This window comes from Poeciliopsis prolifica, unplaced genomic scaffold (assembly GCF_027474105.1).
Source record: "Poeciliopsis prolifica strain line A6 unplaced genomic scaffold, Auburn_PproV2 SCAFFOLD058, whole genome shotgun sequence".
NCBI lineage: Eukaryota > Metazoa > Chordata > Actinopteri > Cyprinodontiformes > Poeciliidae > Poeciliopsis > Poeciliopsis prolifica.
The window spans coordinates 1,088,417-1,116,364 of record NW_026562433.1 but is presented as its reverse complement, the minus strand read 5'-3'; the positions used below and the strand labels follow the sequence as shown (position 1 = coordinate 1,116,364).

The following is a 27,948-nucleotide window of genomic DNA, read 5'->3' as shown; positions in this document are numbered from 1 at the left end:
CAAGATGGCGAACGAGCTCGCTTTCTACTGTGCAGTGAAATCAAAAATAATTTTTTGTTTTATATTTATATGTAAAGATCTGGCTTCTAACGCCTGTTATCTGCAGCTCTTCTGTGATTGGCTGATGTTTTGAGGGTGCGTTCAGGGGCGTCGATTTCCAACTGTCAATCAGAGAACTCATCTTCCCAGGTAGTCAAAACTTACACGTTTTGACTTACTACGTCATTAATAAGTCACGACCCTGACAATGAACAGTTATTCTACCAGCTGACGCTATTCTTACAGGTCACACATTTAAAAGTTGTCAAATGAAAACGAGGCGCTCGTTCCAGGCTTTTATTTTGACAGCGGTACCTGTGTCCGGAAGACAGTGGCTAGCAAGAGTCAAAGGTCCTCTCTTTGCAGAGTTTGCCTGAGTTTTGTGTTTCGTCGTGCGACTTCGTCCGTGGCGGTTTGCGCGCCCTGCACGGTGAGATCCTCCTCCGTGTTCCTTCGCTGGCTGTGAAACTGTGATCGCGCCTCGATCAGATGTTTCTTTACATCGCCTGATCTGTTATGAGTCTTCACTGTTTCCGTTTGCGTCATGTACGACTGCGTTTCTGTAACGACCACCTTATATTCCTCTGAATCCCGCCCAGCGACGAGTCCAGTCAGAGTCCCTGACCTTTGCCCCCGGTGAGCCAGTCTGTCCAGGAAGTGACCTTGCTGCTCCGTGTTGCAGGTGATGCTTCGGGGTGTGTCCAGGTTTCTGAGGACCAACCCGGTTTCTGTCCAGAGAAGCATGTCTCACAGCAGCCTGGACGGGAAAGTGGCTATTGTGACAGCCTCCACAGATGGGTGAGAGCGACTGGGCTGTTAGTGGAGCTCTGAGTCTGGAACAGCTTTCACAGAAACCGAGGACGTGACTGTGGTGTGCTTTTCTCAGAAAACGGGTTTCCAACACAAAAAGAGAAAAGAAAATGTGTCTCAATATGTTGTTGTTTTTTTTTTCTTTTTTTAAAAAAAATAAATGTTTCAATGATGATGTTTCAAATGATACATGTTGACTAACAGTGCCTTGCAAATGTTTTTCTATCCCTTATACCTTTTGACATGTTGCCACAACTAAACCTAAAATCTAAAATGCACTTTATTGGGATTTTTTATTTTTTTATTTTTTTTTTTTTTTTTTGTGCGTGTGTGTGATAGACCCACCTGTAAATGTTAGTTTTTAAATCTTTGCCACACATTCTCCATTTAATTTAGCTCCGAACTTTGACTGGGACGTTTTAGCGCATGGATGTGCTTTGCTGAGCATCTAACTGTTTCAGTTTTAGGCTTTAAAATGTCACAGATGAGCCTAAATTCTCCTATAAGGTCCAAAATGAGCTTTATGTAGGTCTTAAATTAGTATATTAGTTTGTTTATTTATTCTTCCTAACATTTGCTTATTGTTGGTTCTTTGGGAAAATTACATCAAAACATCATTATTTACAACCAGCTCATGGACAAAGTGCATATTTAATAATATTTTAAATTTACTGAAGTTATTTTGGAGAATTTGGTCTTTACCAAATTTAAGTTACTGAAACTTGCAGAAACCCTGTTTGGCATCTTGTATCGCCTTAAGTCAGCTTGCATGATGCTGCCACCGCCATGTTTCCCGAGGGGGGATCAGGTACAGTGTGATGCATACACATTAAATTACATAGTTGGTTTATTTGACGTTGCAAGATTGAATACAAATCTGTATCGTACGTTTTTATTTTCCGTACGTTTTACTTGTATCCTGCTAATATGTAAAATCCCAGCAAACCACATTGACGTTGGCGGTGGCTGTGGAGATAAGACGGCTCTGGAAAGTTTTGCGAGACTCCGTTTTTCCTCTTTTCGCCTCAGAATCGGCCTGGCTGCAGCTCAGGCTCTGGGAAAGAGAGGGGCCCATGTGGTCGTCAGCAGCCGGCGGCAGGCCAACGTGGACAAGGCTGTGGCTTTGCTGAGGAGCCAGAGCATCCGAGTAACTGGAACCACATGTAACGTAGGCAGAGGAGAGGACAGGGAGAAGCTGGTCCAACTGGTGAGCTCCAGCATCTTCAGTGGTGAAATGAGTGGAAATATGCAGTTGACTAGTTTAAAAAAAAAACAGTCAGAGGTATTAAGGGAGCTTTGTATTCACATTTACCCCCAGTCAATGGAAAATCCGGCTGAACTCCTGGGTAATAGCTGCATTATTTCTCCAGGCAAACCTCAGACATTTCCTGTTGCCGCAGAGCAACAGACCTGTCGGAGGTTCTGCTCAGGAGGGATTTGAAAGCCGTCCCTCCTCACCGAGCTTCAGCTGAGCTCCCGTCTTTCAGAGTCCGATGTGGACGACTGGTGAAGTCGTTCCAATGGGGCCTCGGTCCGTTTGAGGGCGGGAACATTTTCTCCGTCTGAAGACGTTCAGATGGTCTGCATGATGATCGTTGTTGTTCTAGGTGCTCTCCATCTGTCCCAAGTTCACTTCATATTTGAGGCTCCTGTTATTCCTGGAGACCAACAATCTTCCCAAGTACTTCAATCTTAATCTCGACAGCCTGTAAACTTTTCCACTGCAGAGATAAGTTTTGAGGTACATCCAGGAAAACCACAAGCACGCAGCTATGCTTGGCTTGGAGGATACCTGACTTCTGTGTGAGGAAACCATGCCTTTATAAATGATTGTACATATGGTCGTCCCATAATCAGCCAATTCTTCAGCTCCTGTTTTGAGCGTCCTTTGTTTCCTGCCGGCATCTCATGTGTCACGCCGTTGGACAGTTTGTCTGCAAAGCAGTAATCGTTTCATCCCTTTAAAATGAAGCTTTAATGGTTTCCAAACTTGTGTAAATCTACAGATTAACTTTTCGAGTTTTCTTTTTTTTTTGTGAACTGCACCAAGGTTTTAAATGTGTTCCATATTATTTGAGGCCTATGACTTGTTGCATTGTGTGCCACGCTGCAGCTTGACTTCTCGCTTTGTTTTGCACTCAGACTTTGGATCAATGCGGGGGCGTTGACATCCTGGTGTCCAACGCAGCGGTCAACCCCTTCTTTGGAAACATCTTGGACTCCACAGAGGAAGTGTGGGACAAGGTAAACGCCACCACTACCAAGCTTCAGGACTCTGTTTTTTTAACTGAAATAGCGGGGCTTTTCACATTTTGCCCCATCATATGAACAAAACTGTATTTTATTGGGAGTTGTAGATTAGACCAACGCACTGCAGTGCATATTTGTGAAATGGAAGGGAATTTGTGCTTTTTAAATTCTTTACCAACAAAAATCTGACCCCTACGTGACCTCAAGTCCATATTTTGTGGGTTGTCAATTTCTCCTCAATCTACAGCTGCTGTTTGTGCCGCTTTGGATTATTACGTGATGCAGTATTTGTCCATTCTTCCAGGCAAATAATCTCAAATTCAGTCAGATTGGACGGAGAACCTCTGTGATCAGCGATTTTAAAGTCTTGCCACAGATTGTCAGTTGTATTTGGTCTGAACTTTGACTGGGTCACTCTAACACATGAATATCCTTTCAGTCCCTGGCTGCATGTTTATGGTTGTTGGGAGGAAGGTTGTGCGTGACGTAGATGTTTATCTTTAACATAAATGCCACTGAAAGCCTTTAACGTTTGTGTTTCTAATGTGATCGAATGTCAAAAAGGTTGAGTGATGTAGATCCTTCTGCAACTTATCAAATTTCAAGATAAACAAAAACTTCTGCTTCCCACTTTTTCCTACCAAAACGGTAAAAAAAAAAGGCCCATATATTTGTATCGTTCTTGTTTCTTTTTAGATTCTGTCTGTAAACGTAAAAGCTGCCTTCCTCCTGACCAAGCTGGTGGTGCCTCACATGGAGAAGAGAGGGTGAGGACGGTGGGAAAAGAATGTAATGAAAGTCTTGGTCGTGTTTTCAGTGGTTCTGAATTTCTCTTTCAGAGGCGGAAACATAATATTTGTGTCTTCTGTGGGTGGATACCAACCAATGCAGGTGAGGTGATGCATTTTCATAGATATTGGTTTTAAATATTGGTGATTTTATGAGTGATTCCTCAATTTAATTTTTCCATTTAACTTCACACAGGGCATGCTCTGGTTTCATTTAAGACTTTTGAAGATCTTTTTAATGCCACCTTTAATGGCGTTTAAAACTGAAAAAACTATGTATTTGGGATGATTGGAGGAACTTCATATCATATCATTCCTAGTCCCTCTTGAGACCCGAGTGTCGTCTGGGTCTCGTAAAACCGACCTGCTGTGTCTCTCTGCAGGGCCTGGGCCCCTACTGTGTGAGTAAGACGGCCCTGCTGGGTCTAACCAAGGCGCTGGCTCCTGAGCTGGCTCACAGTAACATCAGGGTGAACTGCGTGGCCCCTGGAATCATCAAAACCCGCTTCAGTTCTGCAGTAAGGACACCAACGCTTCATGGATCTTCAGGGCTGTAGAGTTCTTGATTCCCATATGGGACTGTGATTTTGTTTTTTTTTCTTGTTCCAGTTGTGGGAAAACAAAGACATTGTGGATGAGTTGAAAAAGCAGCTCAGCATTAAGAGGTGACGTTTAGTTTAACCCGTTGCAGTGGAGCTGCTGAATCTGTGGACTAATTGTGTTCATTTATCTGCTGCTTCAGGATTGGAGAACCTGAAGAGATCGGAGGGACGATTGCCTTTCTGTGCTCCGAAGACGCTTCCTACATCACAGGAGAGACCGTCACGGTGACGGGAGGGATGAGCTGTCGACTCTGAACCTTGTCTGACTTCACACCCATTTATAATTTCTTTCAAATTTTATCCTTGTCCAGTTTTTCCATCATTTACTTTGGCCTACCTACTGGATCTGTACATAAGTCATCATTGATAAAGCTGATATAGATGAGAGTTTATAACAAGATACCATTAAGTTTCAGCAGTTGCTAGCTGCTCCAGGCTCTGAGTTGAAATTGAATAAAGAGTCAAAATGATCCGAACCCATTTGTGGTTCTGAACCGATTTGTATTTGTGTTTCATCGTTCGTGACCAGCAGCCTGATGTTTCTGTTGTTCTCTTGGTTTGCTGTGCTTCACGTCAGATGGATTTCAGAATGACAGAGTCGCTCTCTGCGGTGGTGAAACTTGCATGTCTGTGTTGTATAGTTAAATCATCATGAGCTTTATTATTTGGGTATAAAGGGCCCGGTCATTTACCCCAGCTCCATGCCGACATGTTCCGCTAGTGCACGGAGTAACTCCCTAGACCGCAGGTAAGGAATATCCCTGATGTTGGAGTTGGGAATATGAACTTGCAGCAATGCTTCACAGCATAAAAAACTGCAGTCCCTGTATTCTGTGCCTGTATACATTATATATACATAAATTCATATCTTTGTAGTGGAAGGCGTACTTTCACTTTTTGCATTCTGATCACATTTAACACGCAGAAAATGTCAAACAGTTTTTATTGGCTGGCAACGGACTAAACTGCAGTGACAGCTGCATTTCAGACGGTTTCATTTATTTAGCAGAAGGTGGGATAAAAGTCAAACAACACGCATCATGTAATGCTTTAGTTTCCAGGCTGTGAAACACTGAATGTCTTATCTGCTGTGTTCTCTGCCAACGGACAGCAGGTCCGGTCGGGCCGCCCCGGGTTTCCAGAACTCCCTCAGGGTGGGAACGTATGTGCCGTGCTTGGTCTTGTAGTAACGCTTCATGAACAGCTGGGGGAGGTAGAGCACAGGAGACACGTTGACGTGTGAGGAGGACTTTGGTAAGAGTTTGAAATTATGTGTTTGGCTAGGCACAATGACAACTTGATAGAACACCAGAAGAAACACGGAGGGACATTCAAAGATTTAATATTTTCATGAAGTGTTTTGATTTTGCAAATAGTCCTCAGCGTAAAAAGTAAACAAGTGTTCCTAGAGCAGAACGAAAGGAACAATGGATAAATAAACTCAAGCTTGATGGACAGAGAGATTTGGGACATTGACAGGTGGATAAAATCAGATGAAAGTGGATGGAAAGATGCACAGACTGCTGGATGAATGAAAGAATAAATGGAAGCACATAGAGAAATAGACATGTTGCAGGTGCATTCAAAGACTGTCGGATAAAAGGAAAGAATGAGGGTGAAAAGATGCATTCAGGGACTGGTGGACAGAAAATTGTGAAAATAGACTGAACATCTCAAATTATCCCCTCATAAATCCTCCTTTCAATTTCCAAGGGAACCAGTCTCTGTGAGCCAAAAGACACAAAAAATTCTAATTATAAACTAAAATTTTGAGGTGGATGGTGGAAGAAAAAAAAATGTTGCCATTATGGCACCTCTATTTAAAAACTTGTCAGACTTGAACTATTTTCACACGTTTCAAAACGGAATTGAAAATACAAATATTTTCTATTCATTATATTTCATCGCACTTATCCAGATTTGGGGAATATACAAATCAGCTTCATTACTCTCAGACAGTAGGAACTTTTTATGCCTTCATTTTTATTATTTGGTGAATACATACCCTCCCTTTGAAGTTCTTCGACGCCTCATCTTCAGAATCCGCTACGTAGTCGTCTCCTGACAGAGAAACGATTTCCACACACAAACATGCGGAGTTAGGCATAACGCGGTGCAGCGGACGGTCCAAACCTACTGGAACTGGTCAGTTACTTTTTCACCCATATAATGAAGTTATTTAATGAGTTTAATCACCTGCAGGAGTCCTCTGCTGGGAGGACGAGCTGCTCCCACTGGATAAAACCGGCTGATTTCTGTCAAACAAACAAAGGTTTGGTCAAAAAATAAATAAAACAGACCCAGTTTTATTTATTTTTTTAAATCTAGTTCACTTAAACTCATCTAATTGATGTTATTTAACAGAAAGATGAGCTCAAAGAAACTAGTGTGAAAAATATATTTATTTTTTGCAGATGAATTTAATTAGAATTTTACACTCTTAGCAAACATTAAAATGTCCAGGATCGTAAACCTCAGCGACTCCTGAGAAATGTTTGGATGCACAGTGTTCTTTAGGCAAATATACAGATTTATATTTCAGAGATTTTAGATAACAGAACCATGAACATTATCCCACTGAACTGTCAAATAAAGCTGAAACTGCCTGAGAAACGGCCCCACAGCCACGGAGCTTTACTTGCATCACTGAAAATTTGAAGAAACTGTCAAATCAAAATCTTTTGAGATGGAGGTGTAAATAAATGCAAACTTAAATGGATTATTTTACACTAAATACTAACATTTTCCTTTGACCTTAGTTCTGCTTGTACCTCAACAATAAAACATGCAATTTTAGAAACTGCTACAGAATTTACTTTTGAACTTTTGTAATTTTATTGATCTCTTTTTTTGTAAGCTTCCAGATAACAGAGTATTGAATGAAGTTTTGAAACTAGCAGTTTTCCATCCTCAGCTTTCCTTTCTCCATACCTATCCAGATCTGGAAAACTGACAACGTAAAGTTTTAAATTTGCAGACGTGGGGGCGCTGTGGTGGCACAGGGGCAAACCTCGACCCACGTACTGAGGCCTCAGTCCTCGCGGCGGTGGTCGCAGGTTTAATTCAGTTTTGATCCTTTAGTCCTGCCGACATTTGCCACATGTCTTCCCTCTCTCTCATTACCCGTTTCCTGTGGCCTTTATTTGAAATTACTTTCAAATAAAGGCCACTAGAGCCAACAAAACGTTTAAAACATGTAAATATCTGCAGACGTGGGGACAGAGTATGAACCCAATCGATTACTTGGTGCATTGCTACGTTAAAGTGTGATTATCACATTCAAATGATAACAACATAGATCAATAACAGATTATCAACAACTGGTAAACAAAACCCAGAATAGAATAAGTAATTTTAACCGATTAAAGTTTTATTCCTGGAGGCCGACTGGCAGCTTGTTGTTTTAACCTTACTCTTTGTCATCCAGGCCAGGACTTTCAGGCGTTTGACAGCCACTTGCTTGTTTCCACGTCGAGGACTTCTGCTGCTGCTGCTGCTGCTCCTCAGAGAAGGACTTCCCTCCTCCAGACAAGCCGACGCCAGCAGAAGAAACTGACAGCTTTTTGATAACGACTCTGGGATTGCTGCTCAGGCAGGAAGCAAACACGGAGCAAATGGACGGATCTTCAGGCAGGTGCAGCTTTTTGATGCCCAGCTTACTTATATGTCTATTTAGGAGTTCTCTATTGTAGCCGTTGTTTTGTGAAGTTTGCGATTTTTCTCTGGTTTTCTGGTTCCTGTTGATGCTTTTTTCTCCAGATATGACTTCGTCCTCAGAGTCACTTTCTGCTGTGTCTGGTTGCTTGCGTTTCCTTCCACTCACGCCAACAAGTTCGGGTTTCTGTTTGACTAAGGTGAATTTCGCATTTGGATCCCGTTGATCATCTCTTGCGTCTTTCAAGTTGGATTTCTCACCACCTTGCGAGGCTTTTTCCCTGGAAATGAGTCCGATTACGGGTGCGACCGATGGCGTGGTCGCACCCGGCCTTGAGCAGTTTGTCCGCTCAGCGGATGACGGATCCGATGGGACTTTTCCAGATGGAGGCAGGGAGAGAGAAGCCAGGATGGAGTCGCCCATGTTTGGAGGTAGAGACGCTGCGACACAGAAACAACACAGAGAAAAAGTCTTGTAAGGATTTAGAGTTTCTACGTATTTTGTCCAGTCAGAATCCCCCACATTTGAAGAATAAGATCTCAAGAGTTCTTGGAAACAGATTATAAATTATCACTGTGTATGGAAAGATAGGTGGATAGCGATGGATGGTTAAAAAGACCAGTGATCAGACATGTGTCTTATATTATCTTCTACACACAATTATTCAGATCTTACACAAAACAAATTTCATACATTTCCAGGTGTGAGGAACACAGTCAGACATCAAATTCATGTCAATTTACAGAAATCAGTTCAGTTTTAATTCACCTATGAAGCTTTCTGCAATATCAAGCTGACCTTACGTTGTAGAGCAATAATTATTTCTCAACAGTGACATTAATGTAAAACTTGTCTTTATTTTGCATATTCTTCAATATGGAGCTGGCGTGCCACTGGTTGCAAAAACCAGTGGCACGCCACTGGTTTTTTCCAGCAAAGTTGGAAAAATAACCATTTTACCATTGTTCCATGTTTTTATTGAATCGGACATTCAAATATCTTAGTTTCTTAAAAACTACATTCATAAAAAAAATAAAATAAAATAAAAACTTTTTTTCTTTTGCATTAAGCCCCACAGTGAATGACAACTGACTTTAAAAGTGTGAAAATATGCATTTAACAATACGAGAACCAATTCGGTTAATTTGTTTGGAAAAATAAAATGCTCTCTCCTTCATTCTAATCCAGGTGGGCAAAACAATAAACCCAAATGTTCCTGATCCTACCTGCTGGCTCCACGTGACCCAGACAAGCCTGATGTTGGAGTAAGATCCTGAGAAGCTGTGGCTGAGTTGCTGCTTGTGCACACTCCTCCAGGACAGGAGGGGCGTCACACAGCCATGACACCGTCTGTAATCACATCGTCTTGCTGACATTCTTACTCTACGACAATACACGGTAACACCAGAGGTGACGTGCGAGTGTCGATGCCTACCTGGGCGAGGTTGGGAACCGGGAGCAACTGGTCTAGTCGAATCAGAAATTCCCACAACAGCTTCTCCAGCTCCTGGTCAAACTTTGGGCCATAATCAGTGGGAAACTGTTCCTGTTGGAGAAAAACAACAATGATCACCTGCTCACTGTGTCAGGTGTTTATACTCAGTAGGGCGTTGGTGGATGTAATACTCACTTTAAAGAAGTGTTCTCTCTCTGCTTTATTTGTTAACAGCGTTTGAACGAAAAAATGGAAACTTTCCACCGTTCTCTGAATTTTCACATCCTTCTTCTGGAAGACAAGGGACCACAAAGACATATAAGACAAGCCATTGAATAGTGGACTTTAAAACTACTCTTTTTTTTTCTTTACTGAGACTAGGATTTATTGATATATATATATATATATATATATATATATATATATATTAGAGTTCTCTATGAGCAAGTCCATGTTGCAGTGTAAAATGAGCAAAATATGCAGAAAGATAGATGGATATGGATGGATGGTTAAAAAGACCAGTGATCAGACATGTGTGCAGAAACAAAAAGTAAATTTGAACTCCATCTCCATTTTACCGGGGCTGATCCAGACGAAGGAGGAGCAGGAACGCGGATCCTCTCCAGATGTGGTGCAATCACGTCAACGTCTGGCTGTTTGAGACACAACTCTAATATTAACTGAAACGAAAGAAGGAAAACGGATTAGAATGAAAAACTGAAGACTTATAATTACCACTCATCCTGCAGTAAATAGTCACCCGCGCTCTCAGGCCCAGCACCAGCTTGCCCTGGTGTCGCTGGGTGAGCAGGCCAGGAACGGTCTCGCAGGCCGAAGACACAAACTCCTCCACAACCCCGTACTGCATCACATCCCTCTGCTTTAGCACCTTCCAGAGCGCCGCCGACACCAGGCGGACGGGAGGGGCCAACAGCTGGAGAGCAGCAAAGGGAAGATTGGCATCTGTAAAGGGAAAAAAAAAAAAGAAAGAGATTGTTGCTGTATTACACTGTCACGATGCACCATATTTCACAGCAGCGTGTCCTCGATGAAACTGTTGGGAAGGACTGCTCGGCCACATCATTTGCTTTTGCCACTCCTCTTCAAATCTCTGCCTCTTAAAAGTTAATTTCATCCATTTGTTTGGATTTTACTCATTTGCATTCGACTCTGTGGAGCCAGGTTTTTCCTTGAGCCTGAAGAAATGCCCACGCAAACCTCTCTTCTCCCACACCTGAAGTTGGTCAACCTGTTAATGATTTGATTCAGGTGTGAAGAGGTATGCAAGTAAAACTCGAGCACCTAAATGTTATCTGCTTTAAACGTCCCCATAACTTTATCTCTGGCGTGCTGTTCCGCATGGTTTCCATGGCAATTTCGTCACTGATGCCTTCCAACAAACTTGAGGTTTTTTTCCAGAACAATGAGTTGCAGTAGAGTGTATTGCAGTCAGTCAGAACTACCAAAACATCAACTTTGACAAACTTCAACAGAGCTTATCAACGTTAGCGAGTGACAAACATTTAGCAAGTCTAAAAGTTCAGTTTTCCACTCACCACTTTCCTTCGGTTTTCTTGTAGCCATCCCAGAGAATCCGTTTAGCTAAAAATAGATATGTATTTATTTATATATGAGGTTACTAAAAGTTAGCTTAGCAGTGTCAAGTTACTGCGGAAAACTGACGCAGAGCTTAGGTCGAAGGTTAGCCAAATCGGTCTGCAAACACAACTGAGCTAACTTTCACCGTCTCGCGTGGATTTAAAGCGACTATCGAGAAGCAACAACCGCGCCGTTTGCTGTCAATCAGTCACCAGCGCAAACTGGACAAGTTTCTGTCAAAAGTTCCGCTCTGCCTCCCGCCTTCACGGAGCTGTCGGTATCAGTTTGAATAACCTCACGGAACGTACCGACCGGGCGGTGCTTCCTGGGTCTCTATGCGAAACATGGGCTAAATTCCAAACTCCGCTCGGGCGGGAACTAAGAATTAATAATTGAGCGCACCTAATATAACTTTCAGGATATGACGTAGTAACTTCACCCGCCAGATCTGTTCAACTCGCACCAGCCCACAGACATAACGGGTTTACCATATGTTCACTTCATTTTTGTTTTGATACCACCAATAAATAATAATAATAACAACAACAACAACAACAACAATAATAATAATAATAATAATAATAATGGGTTTATTCTTTATTATTATTCACTACCCTGTAGGTGTTTGATTTGTTTGGAAGCTGGGTTGGGGAGGAGGTAAAAGTAATAAATAAAAGTATTGCGAGGCAATTCAACTGAATCATTATGAATAACTGTGCATACATTAGCAGGACATAAAGATCAAATGTGTTGAGATTTAGATGTTTCTTTTCACAGTTTTTCTGCCTTGGTGCTGATTGTCAGGTGTGTCTAATGCTGTACTCAACGTGAGTAATAAAACATTTCACAAGCAGGCTTGAAGCAATGCAGATAGCTATAATAAAAATGAAAACATTAAGATAAATTAAATCCAAGATTACTGCCACTCTCACTTTTGCTTGCCGTACATGTTTTTGATCGTTTTGAATGAATACATTTGGAAAACACCTCAAATATGCGGAAGAACAAGCAACCCAAAGGCCACATTGCAAAGTTGTTGGACACCAACGTAGGTTTCTCTTTTACAGTTGAAATCTCTATAGTGTTGTGCTGATTTCTTGAGGTAGCTAACAGGGATAAGTGATTTGCCTCAGTCAAAATATCAACTTCAGTCCCATAACAGAATATATGTAGGTGATGTAAGCAAAAGCAGGCTCTTTTATCAGATTACTTTGAAAAATGGCGGGTTAACAAAAACAAATTACATGGCAGCTGAATTTGATGAAAAACAAACTAAAACCGAAGTTTGTTTGTCCACATTAAAGAGATTCTTCTATGAAATGTTAATTGAAGTGAAAAATTGTCAGAGTTAATTAGCTTTACCCTCCCATATCAGTTATCATAGGTATTATGATCTGTTTGACTTAGTCACAGCCAGCATAAACTTTGCCCTTCTCTGTTCTGCTTTTGCATTATCGACCGGTTTGAGGCAAAGTCCAGCTCATGGGTCACACAGAGTCATTCAGTCACAGCAAAACATCCGACAAGCAAGACGAGAGAGCAGGAAAGTGAGGAGAATGGATTCAACGTCGTCGTTCTTCAAGTAAGTTAAAACTCTGCTTTGACTCGATTCTCATTGGTTGATGCCCCATAAAGGTTAGGATGATTAGTCTGAAATCAGAATCAGACATTATGTGCAATTAAAAAAGGACCTTTGCTTTTTTTATTATATAAAGTCAAGATGTCAGAACCTGGGGTAAAACAACAACAAAAACATTAACACCATTTCTTTGCTTTCCTCTCTGCTTTATTGTCAGGTCTGTGACAAAGCGGGTCTGGTCCCCACCCCAGCGACCTTTCAGAATCTGTTGTAACAGAAGGGAGACCAAGAAAGGGATCACTGCAGGAACCCTGGAGGAGCTGAAAGAGAGAGTGAGAGCAACATCAGTTGCCTAATAACATCATAAATTATGATGAAATTAAGAGTTAAAGAAAGGCTTCAGATTTAAATTAAACAAAAATGCATTATCTGTTGCAACTATGACTTACAGTTTTGTGAAAAGGTTAGGACATATGCTCTACAATATATTTAGGCAAATATATATTACGTCTACATTCAAACTAGGGTAACACACTGAGCAAGCAACTTCTACTCACTCTCAGTGGCAGCTGTGAGCCAGTTTTTAACATATTTCAGTGGATTTGAATGTAATTTCCCTGCCTGGCTTAAACACAATTGTGCGTCCAGCTTTGTGGATTTGTGGTGATGCCTAAGCTGAGGTTCTTCCTAACTGAGAGCAATGATACCGTCTGCTAGGTGTGCCAGGCTTTGTTGCTGACCATTTCTGCAGCATCTGTGTACCTGGTTTGTGAGGAGGACGGTACAGAAGTGGACTCTGATGAGTTCCTCATGACCTTAGCGGACAACACCGTGCTCATGGCCCTAGAGCCAGGACAGACATGGAAACCGCAAGCAGTAAGTCCGACGCCATTCAAGAGGCCCCTAGTGTCTAGATTTGTTTTCTTCCTCCTGAACATTTCCTCCATCACTTTGGGTTTGAGCCGTCGCTTCTGTCTCCACAGGGTACAGTTGTGCTAAGAAACAACAACAAGCCTCGCACCGGCAGAGACATAGCACAAGTCACCTTCGACCTTTACAAGTTGAGCCCCAAGGATGTGTTTGGCTCGCTCAGTGTGAAGGCCACATTCCAAGGCCTGTACTCCGTGAGCGCCGACTTTCAATGTCTGGGGCCCAAGAAGGTCTTCAGGTAAGTGGCTCACGAATGCTATGAAGTGGCACCTTCCCGCCTGTAAATCTTTCCAAAACCAGAAACTTACAGTCAAATTATTTCATTTTCCAAACTCATAAAATGCATTTCTTGGTGTTGGTAATGCTTTCTTTAGCTCATAAAGTAGTACTCAATGGCTCTCAAAAGGTTACGAAGATCAATCCAAAGGTTGTGACCGAAAGCCTAGAAATATCGATGACAGAGGAGCAGTACAAATATTTTTTAATATATTATATTTTAAAAAAGCTTATCATTGTGTTTCTAACATATTAAACGCTTGAAAAATGCTTGGATTTTTGTTTTGTTTTGATACACAACACTTTTCTGAGAATTATTCATTTCAAAACTGAGCTTGTTTTCTAGATTTAAGGACATTCAAATTAGATTTCTGTTGACGCCAAAAATTTTCATCGGGGGTTAGAATTACTCAAGCTTGTACAAATCTTACATGTACTTAGTGAGCCATCTAAAGCTGATAAGTGTATGACGTTGACTGTGTTTTCAGAGAAGTGCTGCGTCTCGCCTCCACCCTACTTCAGGCCGCTGGGCACCTGCTTATCACCTCCGCGTCCATGATCCGCCGCGTCATCGAAGGCACCGAGCTCTGGCAACCGCAGAGGGCCGAGTACGCAGCCACCTGGCATTAAAACCCTGACCCAAAATGACTATGTTTTGTCTACAATTAGAGATTTAACTGGGTAACAGTACTAAAAATTGAATATGATTTCCTCCAATCAGAAACAACACACAATATCAATGGATGCATAATTTTGTATTTTTAATGAGTGAGTATTCATTCTTTTAGAATGTCTTGAATGGTTTTTGAATGTTGCGATTGCTTTCCATGTCACAATAAGAAACGACGTCTCATCACAATCAGACGTGTGACCAGGCAGAGCCAAAAAGACCTTCAAGGCCTTCCAGTTTGATCTCAGGGATCTTTTGAGGCCTGAATGTTGATCATATCATTTACAGTGATTTGTGGCATGACAGTATTTCTAAAGCCTAAAAGTGAAAAACAGGTTGGAGGGAACAAAAACAAGTTAGAGCAGCACTATGTAGCTTAGTAAGAACATAAATATTGTATTATTCTTGATATTTTTGGAAATTATTTTGTGAAATATATTTTTTTGTAATATTCTTGAAATTTCCCTTTCTTTTTTTTCTATTTTCTTCGTAAATGTTTGTTATATATGACCAAAAATTGCCACAATTCCAGCAATTTGTGAAATACATTTTTTTTAGAAATGTGATGCTTGTAGTCAATTTACCAAATTAAAAATGTTAACATTCACATAAATGAATCAAAGATATGCGTAGCAATTATATGCATGTAACTGATTAAAACTTTAATTCACTTTAGTCAAAATGTTATTTCAGTAAACCAAGAGGGCATGTTTTACATTTGGAAAGAGATCTTTAATTTAATGTACGTAGTAGACTTGAAATCTTAACAAATCTCTAAACAATTTCTTACTCCGGTCTTTTATCTGGCATTTAGATAATATGAATGTTTTTTTTTTTGTTATCCTAACTGACCTAAAACAGGAAAAACGTAGTTGGATTTACATCAGGATTAAGAAACATGAATCCCCGATGTATCATTTAATGAAACATTCCTACATTTCTGCTATACTTGTTTAACTCTGCCGTTTTCAGAAGGGAATGTATAAATAGTTTAGAGTTGGAAAAAAAAAACAATCACCATTTAGAGGTTCTTATTCAAAGTGATTTTTACTTGAATTGGTATTTAAAAAACAACATTTGTACAGCTTAAACAAGCTCACTAACATAAAGTTGCACCTCAGCTGCAATATTTCAACACGAACAAACTCGGCCACAAAAACTGAAAGTATAAGAACAAAACAAAGATCTAAAGGACCTGTTGAAAATCTTTTTCTCAAGTTTATATGTCAGAAGAGGCTTTTTTGCACTTTGCTTCTCAGCCTGCAATAATCCAGGCCGTGCCGTCATTCAGTTTCCTTCAGCAGTCCCTTCAGCAGAATGTTTTTATATTGCCGGTACCTGATGTTGGTCAGTATCTCCTTGTACTGCTCCTCCGTCATCCAGCGAGGTTTGGATTTTTTCATCGAGTAACGGCGGTCACCGAACCACTGCACCAGATGGTGGCGCTGTATGCCGACCAGCCTGGTCAACAAGCTGTACTGCTCGGCGTCGGGATACTGGAACTCCAGGAAGGCCCTCCTCAGCATCAGCAGCTGAGACTGCGTCTTCAGTCTGCTCCGGGGACGCAGCACTGCCCCTTCTGTCAAGAGACCTTCCTTCTGACTGGTCCCAGCAGTCGGACTGCTCGCAGCAAGAAAGTTGTTTTCAGCCTTAACGAGCTCCTTTAGTTCATCCACTTCGGAGACGACGTCGTTTTCCTTTGCCGGTTCAGAAGACAGAGCTTTCTCCAGACAAGCCAGTGCGTCAGTGTTCTCCAAGCTGCTCTTCAGCAAAGTTATCCTTCTGCCCTGCAAATCTGCCTGGCTCTCTGTTATGGGAACGGCGGTAGAGGTTTGAGTTTGAGGCTGGAGAACGACGGAAGAAAAGTCAACAAACGGGATTTCAGCCTCGACAAGAAGGTTCTCGTAGTCGGTTTGATCTGGGCTGGAGATCAGTTTTGTGTGTGCTCTTCTTTTTTTCTTGGAGACATATGCTCCTTCCCATGTGCTGGATGTTTGCTCCTCATTCTCAGCCATTTTCGCTCCTAGTGTTTCTGCTTGATCGGTGATCCACTCGACGTCTCGTTTCTTTCTTTTCCTTCTCCTGTTCGACATGACCCCAATTGTTCTCCGCTTGTCTGGAGTGGCGGCTTCGTCCACCGTCGCTCTTCTACCCGTTTCTTTTTCCATTGGTCTCTCCTGCTCTGTATTCCAATTCACATTTCGTTCCATCAAAGACATCTTCTTGCCCTTTCCTTGGTTGTCCTTCACGTTGTCTTGGAACTCCTCATCTCCTTCCTCGTCTTCGCGACTGGAGTTCAACTTGTTCCAGATCTCCCTGATGTCTTTGTAGTCCCAGCTAATGCCGTAGCGGAGCCTCTGCGCTATAAACCAAACCTTCACCTGGTCTGGATGCAGGGAGCAGCGCTGGGCGAGAGCATTAGTCTGTTTGCGTGTCAGATAGGGGGACCTGCTAAAGGCATTTTCGAGTTCCGCCACTTTATCCGTCTGCACGTTTACCTCGTTTGCATGAACCCACAACACCCTTTTATCCTCAGAGAGCAGGGGGAGACATATGCGGGTGCTCCACAGAGGCACTGTGATACCCAACGCCGACTGGCTGCCTTCCAGAGAACTGGGGGTCTGTATGGGTTTGATGTTGGTTCTGTCAGCGAGTTGCCTCATCGTAGTCAACTGCTATGCAAAGTAGACGAACAGAGAGGTTAGACACATACAGCATGTGAACTAATTGTAGTTTTCTATTTTCTGAATCAGTGGCAAAAATCAGTCTGACTCTAGTTGCCCGAATTGCTCTAATTACTTATGAGACAGACCAACCTTTGCACGGTTCACAGTCTAGTCTGCGTAGTGACCTTCAGCAATGGAGATAGGACGTTTTAAGAGAAAATTACAATGTGAAAGATTTATGTTTCAGCCTCCTTTTGAATGCTTCTGCTCCCTTTTGTGTTCTTTGACGCTCACCTGTGCTACAAGAGAAAATAAAAGGTACACATTCACAGCTATATTTTTCCGTGGACTTCTGAAAAGTTAAGTTGCTGAAAGTGAAGAAACTCAACTGGCCCAGATTAGTTATTTAGTGACACACATGGAAGCCAGAAAACTGTCAAAATCAGATCTGAGGACGACAAGCGGACGGGTTTAATATCGACCCACCAAAGTAACGTTGGAACTTTTAGTCCAATGGCGAAGAAAGAGAGAAGAAACGGAACAGCAGTTTGCTTCAATAATTAATTGTATCGTTTTTGACCCGCGGTGTATATCCTAAAAACAACGCTAACTGAACCAACATCGTGTTCATTATTCATAACTACTTACAGTATGTCAGCTAATTGGTTCGTCTGTTAGCTCGAGCGCGTTTCGCGTATCATTTTAGCTAGCCGGAGCCTCGTTAGCTTTAGCCATCAACGGCTCTCCGGCTAAGATTTGAGTCTCTTAGCATTTGAGTTTCCCAACAGTGAGAGCACAAAAAAGTCGATCTTGCCTGTTTGTTTTAAGCCGGATTTGTTACGTCCTTCGACCGGGTCAGACCAAAGCGGGGGAAAGTATGTCCTTTAGCTCCTGCTAATCTTGTGAACCAACATGTCTTCTCACCTGACGCAAAATCGAGCGAGCTAGTGCTGCTCACGTTGTAACTTTCCCTTAAAATAAGCATTTTTTTTTAAATCAAGGGAGGTAAAATAATTATGGTCAGCTCTCTGCGATATAAAACAGTTAATGGCACAATTTCATTCTAAATATAAGGACTGACTTTAACACTGTAGAAGTTTGTCTTCTAAAAATGGAGATTTTTAGATTGGTTAAACTTCCATCTAAGGGCTAATCAATGGGAAAAAAAGAAACATTCAAACCTCTTGTGTTGTTTCCCAGTTTGTCACTTCGTGATGCACTTTTTACTTTATTTTATGTAACAGCTCAGATGGACACAAGATTGTCAAACTTTTTGCAAATGAAAAGGTACTCTGAGATCTAAAAATGATAAGGTATGCTGAAACTATTTCCTTCTGAAGTGACATACTGAAGCTCTACAGCCATGTTTTCATGGAAGAGTGGTAAGAAAAAAAATAAAAGTCATTGTTGAAAGAAATTCCCATCTGCAGTTTGCGATAGGCCGGGCCACAGAAACCTGTGGAAGAAGGGTTTGTGGTTACATTTCACAACATGCAATACCTTGTGTTGGACTGTTGTATGAAATCCCAATCAGACACAAAGAGGCTTGTAGCTGTACATGTGAAAAAAATATGAAGAGGTTTTGCGAGACACTATTTAGACCTCCAGAATGTTGATATTCTTTTGAAAATGGTTTCAGTAAAAAATAAATGAATAAACGAACATTTACAGTGCTTTAGTTTTAACTGAATTTACATTTACAGTATTGTTGACTGTTCCACATTGATAAGAACTGTAAATCATTTTTTCATTCAATGACACCATTGTTCTTTTTTACTGTCGCTAAGCAATAACGTTTTTTTATGATCAGTGCGGGTGGATTATTAACCAGGAAATAAAAGAGCTGATGACTTAACTGAGAGGAGTTAGACACATTACACTTTTCGAGGACACTTGCTTCAGGATCTTTAAGCAAGGAAAGAAACGCTAGAACAACTCCTTCGTGGAATCGGATCTTCCTGCGAACATGTCTGACGCTGTCCAGAAAGATCCATCCAGCATTCTGTGCGACATGTGTGCAGGGGAGGAGAGGAAAGTAGCACGGAAGACCTGCATGAAATGTGAGATCTCCATGTGCGTCCAGCACCTGGAGGCCCACCTCACCACACCTGTGTTACTGCAGACTCATCCTCTGACTGAGCCCATGGCTATAGACAGCAACACCAAATGTCCCCAGCATGGGAAGCTCCTGGAGTACTACTGCCTGGATGATCAGACCTGTGTGTGCGTTTCCTGCGCCATTGAAGACCAGCACCGTCTTCACAACATGAAGACCTTCTCCACGGCCCACAAAGAGCTCCTGGAGAAGCTGAAAGCTGAGCAGAAGGACTTACAGGTGAAAACTGAGGATGACAACATGAGTCTGGAGAAGTGGGAGAAGAGTGAAAGAGAGAAGCTGGCTCGCAGCAGCGTGCGTCTCATCGAGGCTGTGACGAATCTGCGGGACGTTTCTCTGACCAGTGTCCAAAGTTCAGTCTCTGCTCGAATGGTGTCCATCAGAACCAGCAGGAGCAGCATGCAGGCAGCACAGAACGAGAAAGACACCTTCAGATTCCTGCAGATGTACTCTCAGGTGAACCAGGATGTAGAGAAAGCCAAGGCTGTGGATCTGAGGAAAGGCTTAGAGCCGGGCCTCCAACGGGACAAACTGGTTCTGGAGATAAGACAGAACGGGGAGAAGATGGTGAACCAAGCGTCCAACTTTTTAGTATCATCGTTGACCCTGGTTGATCCTGAAAGCCATCTGGATGTCAATGATTCTTCAGATCTGATCTTTGAACCCCAGACTTTCAATTTCAGCATGTCCATGTCCAAAGACAAAAGGAGAATTTTCTACAACACCTGGCTGGGTCAATGTTCTGGTATTTTTCTAATCCAAAGCACCAAGTCAGTTCCCAACCATCAGAGATGGATCCTCAGTCTTCCCAGTGAGGGTGATTGGATGATTGGTTTGTGTGATAAAAAGTCTGCAAATAACCCGATGAATGGACCAGTCTATGGACTGGTCTGTGAAGATAACCACCTGAGCTGTGTTAAGAACCATGCACATCCTGGTACGTCAGAGATACAACTTAAGAAACTGTCTCCAGTCCCCAGATCTGAGAAGAAGAAGAAAGTGATGGACATACCCCAACCTGAAATGGTGGAAGTGTTTTGGGATGTCAAAGCCTCCAGGCTCTCCTTTTTCAGCAGAACTGGACAGTACCAGAGCGAAAAAATAGTCATAATTGAAGCAACACCCAACAAATGTGAGCTGGTTCCTTTTGTTAGGTTGGGAAAGGAAAATACCCAGAGCTCCTCCATGCAGGAATGGAAATGCTCTTGTGGCTGCAGCATCTCTTTCAGAAGTTTATTTAACAGGTCTTACCAGGCAAGTTGCCCCAACTGTGGAAAAATATTCAGTGGCCAGTTCATCACTGAAATTGTTTGTGAGCTTTGCTAATTGTTTGTAACTTTAATCATAACTTTTACTGCCAACTAATGAGCATTATGTGACCCGTGATTGATGGTTGTTTGTGAATATATGAACACAATTACTGGAGGATTTTGATTGATTTGAATCTTTATTATACTTTTCACTGCAGTCGGTTCATCATCATTAGTTTGATGAATCAACACTAATGTGGTTTGGGATTTAAACAAATATGTATTCTCCATCCCATCCAAATGATCTTTGTCTCCATCTAGTGGTTATAAAGGCAACTTAGTTTGTAAACAATGTAACTGCTTTATTAAAGAATAAAATCAGAGAAATGCTGCTACTTGAAATGTTTTAATGACTCAGTGTGAAAGAAATATTTGGTAGTTTTATTATACAATATGACACTTTATACAGCAGAAATATCCTACATGTGTAGCAGAAAAAAAGAAGATGAAAACAGTTAAAAAAAATTTAATCAAGTCCTCAACTATCTTCCTTTTATTTCATTTTCTTTTTGTAACTTTTTCTACAGTTAAATAAAAGTTATGGTAATATCAACTTCTCATAATAATGATACAGCACAGTTAAAATGATAATGAGTTTTCATTACAGTTGCAGAAAGAGGCTGCCTTTCTACACCAGACTACAATTATAAAGTCAATCACAGTTGATTTAAGAGAAGATTTTAGATGTACATGATTACAATATATTGGGCAAATAAGGCAAACAAAAGACTACAAGCAGATGGTTATTTTATATAAATGTTTGAAACCTGTAGCTCCAGCAATCAATAAAAAAGAGGGGCTGAAGAAGAACGTTTCCCCTAAGTGTGAACTGGATTCTCAACCAATTTTATGTAAAACTTTCATTTTAATAACATAATCACAAATTGTTCCAAATTCACATAATGACATCTTGCTACATTCACAGGCCACCAAGTTCTCAAATCAATAAATATGCATCTCTTCAATAGATGCAACATCTGAAATGAAATCCACATAAATATACATACTTTTCTACATATTATTCTAAGTTGAAGGTGGAAAATTGACTGGACAACCAGACGTACTCATGACAGACTATCTACAAAGTATTGAGGGGACCAAAGTACTCTAGTCTATCCCATAAACTTCCAATAAAATACTGTCATGTTTTTACTCATGACATGAAACTATGTTAGAGTTCCAAAGCGCTGAATATGTTTTAAATATTCTGTAGAATGACATCTGTTAGCAGTTTTATGGATTGATATTGTAAACACATGGGTGAAATCTGACAGAACATTAAAAAATGCATAGAAAAAAACTGAACATACCCAAAATAATGTGGGAGTAAATAAACTACATTAACTATGTCAGTGTGATGTATGGAGAGCCATTTCAGCCAAAATTAAATAATAGCGAAAATTGAGTAAAAACAGTAAATAAAAGGGTAAAATAAATGTGGGAATAAGAAAATGTGTAAATGAACAAATATAAATGGGAATAAAGATGCCAATTACTCATTTATTGATTTATTTTCTCTATTTATTTAATTTTGGCTGAAACGGCTCTCCGTACATAACAGCCACCGGGTGTTTTAATTACTACAGTCATTCACTACTGAAGTTGTTTTTATGCGAACACAAAAACTTACAAAAGCTTTTCTGTTTACATAAAAAAAAATTGTAAGAAATTAAACCTACAAATGGAAAGTGCAAAAAATATGTTCACATAAACACTTTTGAAAGAAACCTACGAATGGAACAAAAATACCAATTTCCACCCTCTCAGTGTCAGTTCATCCTCCAAGCCAAAAAGTCTGTCACTGTGGGAGACTAAAGATCCAGGACTGGAAAACGGCACATGAATATTTCCTGTTTGGAAAGTTAGACTCATTCAACAAGCTTTCAGTCAACAAGAGGAAACAAAAAGAGAGCTCTCTACTTGATTTGAGTCCGAATAACAATTATTTCTTTATTCTTTCAATGTGATACTGGTCTCCATCTGGTGGTAATAAACACATGTAAATAATGCACTTTAAAGACAATGTAACTGCTTCTGTAAATAATAAAGCCAGAGAAATGCTGAAACGTGGAATGTTTTATCAACTCACTGTAAAAGAAATACCAGGCAGGTTCAAGGACTTGGCAACAAATTTAAAACACCATGGTTATGTATAACAGAGAAAAAGATGAAAACAGTTTAAAAATGATCATAATTACATGAACTGTGTAAAGGTGATGTCGAAACTCTTTGAAAACTAATTCTTAGGAATGATCTCTTATCATGAAGCCTATAATAAATATAAATGTTGGTAAATAAACTGGAAATATATCTGTATTAATTGGTACCTCTGCTCCTAATTTAACACTTTTTTAATATATTCCATTATTGGTCCACTAATATTACAATCAACATACAAAAAAAGCCTTTTAAAAGTGCAATACATGGGTGCTGGAATGATAGAGCGTCTAAAAATAGTTTTTTTTCTCTAATTTGCTAAAACATTTGCATATAATGTAAAATCTTTTAAAATAGGCATTAAGACATTTGCTTTGAAATCTTAAACTGGGGACAAAGGCTTGCAGCAGAACACAGTGAAGACATGACAGGCTTACTGTTATGAAAAGACTAAATGTTGCATAAATAAAATAAACTACAGTGAAGGATTTTTGCTTTGGAATAAAGAGCTGAGGAATGAAAGCTCTAGTTGTTTCAGTGAAGCGCGACTCCCGGAACGTCTAAAGAGAGCGATACACGTGGAAAACTTTTCTAAAAATGTCAATCTGAATTAAAAACAAGCATAAGAAGGTCAGTATTTTATAATTGCTTTCTATCAGCTTGTTTCTATATAAAGAAAACACTGAAATCTGGAAGATCAGGGAGAAAATCGGCATCAGAAGGCGGAGCTGGACGTTTAGCTGTTCCCGAAGACGGTGTTCAGCTGCTGGGTGACCCGGATGAAGGTCGTCCTGCGGCTCAGCTCCTTCAGCTTAGCTGCTCCCACGTAGGTGCAGGTGGAGCGCACGCCTCCCAGGACGTCTCGTATCGTCTCGTCCACCGGCCCTTTGTAGGGAACCTCCACCGTCTTCCCCTCCGACGCTCTGCAGGCGCAAAAAACACAAAGCATGACTCCGTCGTCGCAAAACCCCCCACCGATCAGATTCAAAAACAACAAAGCTGCTGGTTTTTTCTTTTTGTTTTACAAAATCTCACCTGTAATCAGCCACACCTCCTGCGTGCTTCTTCATCGCCGTGTCAGAGCTCATCCCATAAAACAACTTGTATTTCTTGCCGTTTTTCTCGATGACCTCGCCGCCGCTCTCGGAGTGACCGGCCAGCATCCCGCCCAGCATCACAAAGTCGGCTCCGGCGCCTGAAGACAAGCGCAGGAAGCAGTCAAACTCCTGATTTCAAATTGATGGGGATCACTTTGTCTTGAGATTCTTGATTCATCTTAAAAGCAGCTCAAGACAATCATGATCAGACTCAAAGTCACGTTAATAGATGTTTATCAGGCTCCCATAGGAGAAATTAAAGTTAGACAAACGATCCTGCCAACATTCCTGAAACAATTTTACTCCTTCAGATATAAATAATCAGGCTTGTGTTCAACCATTAGCACCATTTAAATAGCTTTTTGTATCTTTCAACGGGTTTCAATTTTTATGCTTTGAGGTGTAGAGGAACTCTAGGAACAAAATTGACTGAATTTCTATTAACTACTTTCATTTTAAAACAATGAAACTTACCAAAAGCCTTGGAGACATCTCCTGGGCAGGTGCATCCTCCATCCTGGAGGACAGAAGGGCAACAACATGCATCATCTAACTTTAACTGTGGTTCAGATTTATTATAGCTTAAAATGCCTTGAGATCAACTTCTAGCAGAGCTTAGAAAGAGACTTGGAGATACAAAATGATAATCGTGTCTATATTTACTTTCACCTTTTGGATAGAGGATGCACTTAGTTTTAAGACGAAAACCTGTTTTACATTTTCTTCATTTCAGTCTTCAGATGAATCCGCAGATTTGTTCCCAGATTTAATTGCGAACTTTAGCTAGGCCACCCTGAAACCGAAGAAAAGCAGAACAGCTTTGTTCTGTGTGAGGCCAACCTATTGTACATGAAACCACAAAGTTCAGCGTGACTTCCATGAGACCACGACACATTTTCCCCACAAGGTTTAGGGAGATCTCAGCTGCTTCTCGAAAGTTGTCTTTGAAACAAAAGGCTTCTGTCTTGCTTCCCTCTTGGCAAACTAACTGTCTAGTTTCAGTCTAATCTGTTCAGCAATTTTGGAGAAACATAAATTTTTTTTCCAACATCACTTGTTGCCCCATTTTGCTGATGACTGTTTTGAGATCGATACGTCTATCCTGACTGGTGCCTTTAAGCTAAAAGATGATCAGATATCAAGACACTTTCACCACAACATCTGAACCTTATTTTATGGTTTCAGATTATTAATAACTGATGAGAATAAATGCTGAAGCTGACTTCAAATGTTCTTAATTAAATTATTTTCAAAATAACTTTTTATGGTCTCATTTTTACACCACAAAAAGTCCCCAGCCATTTTAACAGAGGTGAAGACACTTGTTAGACAGTATGAAGAACTTTTTGGCAAAAAATCCAAAAAGATGATTCATTATGTTGAGAAGTTTGAATTTAGTGACTGTTTGTTCCAGGAGACTCACAGATATAATGTGGCCTCCCAGGCCGTGGGCTGCATCTGCACATTCGATCACAGCGCTGAGCTGCGGGTAGCCAACCCCGGTCTTCTTACGGGTGGTACACACAGAGCCTGAGGGCGAAGACACAGAGAGCCTGAAACGTCTGCAAACAGCATAAATTTAGATTATGCATTAAAGTCAGAGCAGGTCGCTGCTCTGACTTTTGTCTCCTGATCTGTGACACAAGAGAACTTAACACTCTGGAAATATTTAACTCAGTTTGCCTGGAAACACTGAGAATCGGGAGGATGGTCACCTGGTCCGATGCCTACTTTAATGATGTCGGCTCCAGCAAGAATCAGTTCTTCCACCATTTCTCCTGTCACTACATTCCCTGCCTGATCAAAAATAAGAAAAAGGCTTTAGCTTTATTTTCTGCCGAAACACCATTTTACAGTCCAACGTTCTTCCTGAACGCTTACTGACCATTATGGTGTGTGAGGGGAACTTCTCCCTGACGTCTTTGACGAAGTGAACGAAGTGCTCGGAGTAGCCGTTAGCCACGTCTACGCAGATGTACTTGAGCTGCGGCACGGCCTCCACGATGGCCGAGATCTTCTCAAAGTCTCCTTCTCCGGTCCCCGTGCTGACGGCAACACTCTAGGGTCAAAACAAATAAAAAAAAACAAAAAACAGAGCATCCAATCTGAGACATGAAAAAAACAACAACACATACTTAGTATTTGATAGTGTTTGACGTTGGGTTTTAGTGTTGAACTTGAATACCTCCAGGCACTTAGGATGCTTCGCAGCAAACTCTGACCAGTCATCGACAGAGTAATGTTTGTGGATTGCAGTGAAGAGAGTGAACTGGAGGGCACAGATAAAGATGAAAATAAAGTCAATTAATTCACATTTATTTACCTATTTACCAGAAGCTTATTTCTATTATCCATTATTCAAAATGGGAAGTACAAGTAATTGTTTCCTCACAGCTTCAATAAAGGTTTCTCAACCACCTGATGTGGTACAAATAACAGAGAAGAAGGTAAATACGATATGGGGTTCAAATACTAATCAACCTCGTGCAGAGCCTGGGCCATCTCGAAGGTCCCCACGGTGTCCATGTTGGCGGCGATGATGGGAATCCCTCTGTAGCTGCCCTTGGAGTTCCTGAAAGTGAAGCTCCTCAACAGGTCCACCTCGAGAGGAGAACGCAACAAGACGTTGTCAATATGTTTCACGAACACATTATTGGTGAAAGAATTAGGAAATATTTTAGTCGTCACTGCTAAAGAAGCAGTTAATTTAAAAATTCACGTCACTTTTAATGATGAAATAAAGTTTTGGCGTGATCGGGTGAATAACCCGTAACTTTTCAGAATCCACTGGATGGGACATTTCATTAAGACATGGTGGTTCAGTCCAGTGAACAGGTTGGGAAAGGAAAGCAGCTGCACAGATTGGCAGCTCAAGTGAGAGAATTTGTTGGCATGAAAACTATTAGCCACACTCTCCACAAATCTGATCTTTTTTTCACTGAAGAGAGGGGAGACTGGTAAACATTTGTCAAATGAATCCTTTTGTGTGGTTCACTACAAACCCGTAGATGAAGACGTTTTGGTCTGATGAGAAAAGTATTGAACTTGAATAGACAAAAGTCAATCTGTGGTGGAAAAATAACAGTGAACATCCCTCTGAACGATAAGTGAAAAACGTGGCGGTGGTGGCAGCATCATGCTGTGGGGAAGTTTGTCTTGCAGGAACAATGCAAGCTGTTTAAGGTTGACGGCTTTCATCGCCAAGTACAAATAGTTAGAAACGCATCCAGCCGTGTTGCTTTGTTTTGGCCCGTGTAACAGAGACCACATTTGGACTCGACCCACCTCACTCCTGGACTTGAGCGTGCTCCGTTTGGGCCGGAGAAGAACATCCTTGAAGTCCAGCTTGATGTCATTTTCAATGCGAGGCATGGCGGACAAACGGGATGCAGGTGAACGATGAAAGCAGGAGACTCTGAAAGAGACAGAGATCGGCTGTCAAGACAGAGTCGCGGTTTTTCCTCTCTCTCTGATTTCCTACCCATCTTCTCCGTCATTCAGCTTCACACATTCACACATTTATTTAATTATCCACAAACATAAGAGATAAACGTAGTTTCTTTTGGGGGGGAAAGAGAGAGAGAGTTTTGTAGCACGCATCTAAAGCGTGCTAGCTGGTTCCACATGTCAGCGCGTGCAGAAAGCGCTTGTCAAAATCCAAGGTTGCGTCAGTGTTACACCCTCACAGCTCGCGCTACTTTATCAGGACAAACGGCGGCTGCATAAGAACAGGGTGGATGTTACAACAACACAATGCGACACGTTTAGTAGAAGAAAGCGTTTACCGTTAGAAAAGTCAGACGGGAGGTTGTAAAAGTCTGTACCACCTCCCCACTTCCTCTCGCCGCTGTCAGGGAGGTTTTACAGCGACGGACACAGGGCGCTCTGCCGTGCTGTAGTTTTTAGACGGCGTCCTCTCGAAGGCTACAGCCGGGTAAGGACTACAAACGCGACAGTCGCTTTACGTCC

The 27,948-nt window shown here is 41.2% G+C and overlaps 6 protein-coding genes across 6 annotated transcripts; 3 read left to right on the top strand and 3 right to left on the bottom strand.

Annotated features, from left to right (window-relative positions):
- The first annotated feature begins 229 nt into the window (after positions 1 to 229).
- On the top strand, positions 230 to 4,987 carry dhrs4 (dehydrogenase/reductase (SDR family) member 4). Its single transcript, XM_055060164.1, has 9 exons — positions 230 to 469; positions 722 to 837; positions 1,879 to 2,056; positions 2,992 to 3,093; positions 3,796 to 3,866; positions 3,939 to 3,990; positions 4,271 to 4,405; positions 4,497 to 4,552; positions 4,630 to 4,987. The coding sequence occupies exons 2-9, from the start codon at positions 725 to 727 to the stop codon at positions 4,742 to 4,744; spliced, it is 822 nt and encodes a 273-aa protein (XP_054916139.1). The 5' UTR covers positions 230 to 469; positions 722 to 724; the 3' UTR covers positions 4,745 to 4,987.
- Positions 4,988 to 5,418: 431 nt separating this feature from the next.
- Positions 5,419 to 11,441, bottom strand: tinf2 (TERF1 (TRF1)-interacting nuclear factor 2). The gene is made up of 10 exons (XM_055060157.1): positions 11,136 to 11,441; positions 10,340 to 10,542; positions 10,158 to 10,259; positions 9,775 to 9,870; positions 9,580 to 9,690; positions 9,371 to 9,494; positions 7,903 to 8,584; positions 6,686 to 6,744; positions 6,495 to 6,550; positions 5,419 to 5,693 (listed from the first exon to the last, which is right to left on the bottom strand). Exons 1-10 carry the CDS (start codon positions 11,161 to 11,163, stop codon positions 5,571 to 5,573), a joined length of 1,584 nt encoding a protein of 527 aa, XP_054916132.1. The 5' UTR covers positions 11,164 to 11,441; the 3' UTR covers positions 5,419 to 5,570.
- A 1,198-nt stretch (positions 11,442 to 12,639) lies between these two features.
- cideb (cell death inducing DFFA like effector b) lies at positions 12,640 to 15,303 on the top strand. The gene is made up of 5 exons (XM_055060165.1): positions 12,640 to 12,760; positions 12,975 to 13,089; positions 13,475 to 13,633; positions 13,741 to 13,925; positions 14,452 to 15,303. The coding sequence occupies exons 1-5, from the start codon at positions 12,735 to 12,737 to the stop codon at positions 14,591 to 14,593; spliced, it is 627 nt and encodes a 208-aa protein (XP_054916140.1). The 5' UTR covers positions 12,640 to 12,734; the 3' UTR covers positions 14,594 to 15,303.
- A 386-nt stretch (positions 15,304 to 15,689) lies between these two features.
- Positions 15,690 to 17,296, bottom strand: homezb (homeobox and leucine zipper encoding b). Its single transcript, XM_055060162.1, has one exon. The coding sequence runs from the start codon at positions 17,294 to 17,296 to the stop codon at positions 15,917 to 15,919; it is 1,380 nt and encodes a 459-aa protein (XP_054916137.1). The 3' UTR covers positions 15,690 to 15,916.
- Positions 17,297 to 17,591: 295 nt separating this feature from the next.
- Positions 17,592 to 21,051, top strand: si:dkey-183c6.9 (tripartite motif-containing protein 5). Its single transcript, XM_055060159.1, has one exon. The coding sequence runs from the start codon at positions 19,266 to 19,268 to the stop codon at positions 20,739 to 20,741; it is 1,476 nt and encodes a 491-aa protein (XP_054916134.1). The 5' UTR covers positions 17,592 to 19,265; the 3' UTR covers positions 20,742 to 21,051.
- Positions 21,052 to 22,649: 1,598 nt separating this feature from the next.
- Positions 22,650 to 27,862, bottom strand: gmpr2 (guanosine monophosphate reductase 2). The gene is made up of 10 exons (XM_055060163.1): positions 27,765 to 27,862; positions 27,265 to 27,394; positions 26,461 to 26,580; positions 26,165 to 26,248; positions 25,865 to 26,038; positions 25,695 to 25,776; positions 25,403 to 25,509; positions 24,454 to 24,496; positions 23,918 to 24,077; positions 22,650 to 23,805 (listed from the first exon to the last, which is right to left on the bottom strand). Exons 2-10 carry the CDS (start codon positions 27,349 to 27,351, stop codon positions 23,619 to 23,621), a joined length of 1,044 nt encoding a protein of 347 aa, XP_054916138.1. The 5' UTR covers positions 27,352 to 27,394; positions 27,765 to 27,862; the 3' UTR covers positions 22,650 to 23,618.
- Positions 27,863 to 27,948: the final 86 nt, after the last annotated feature.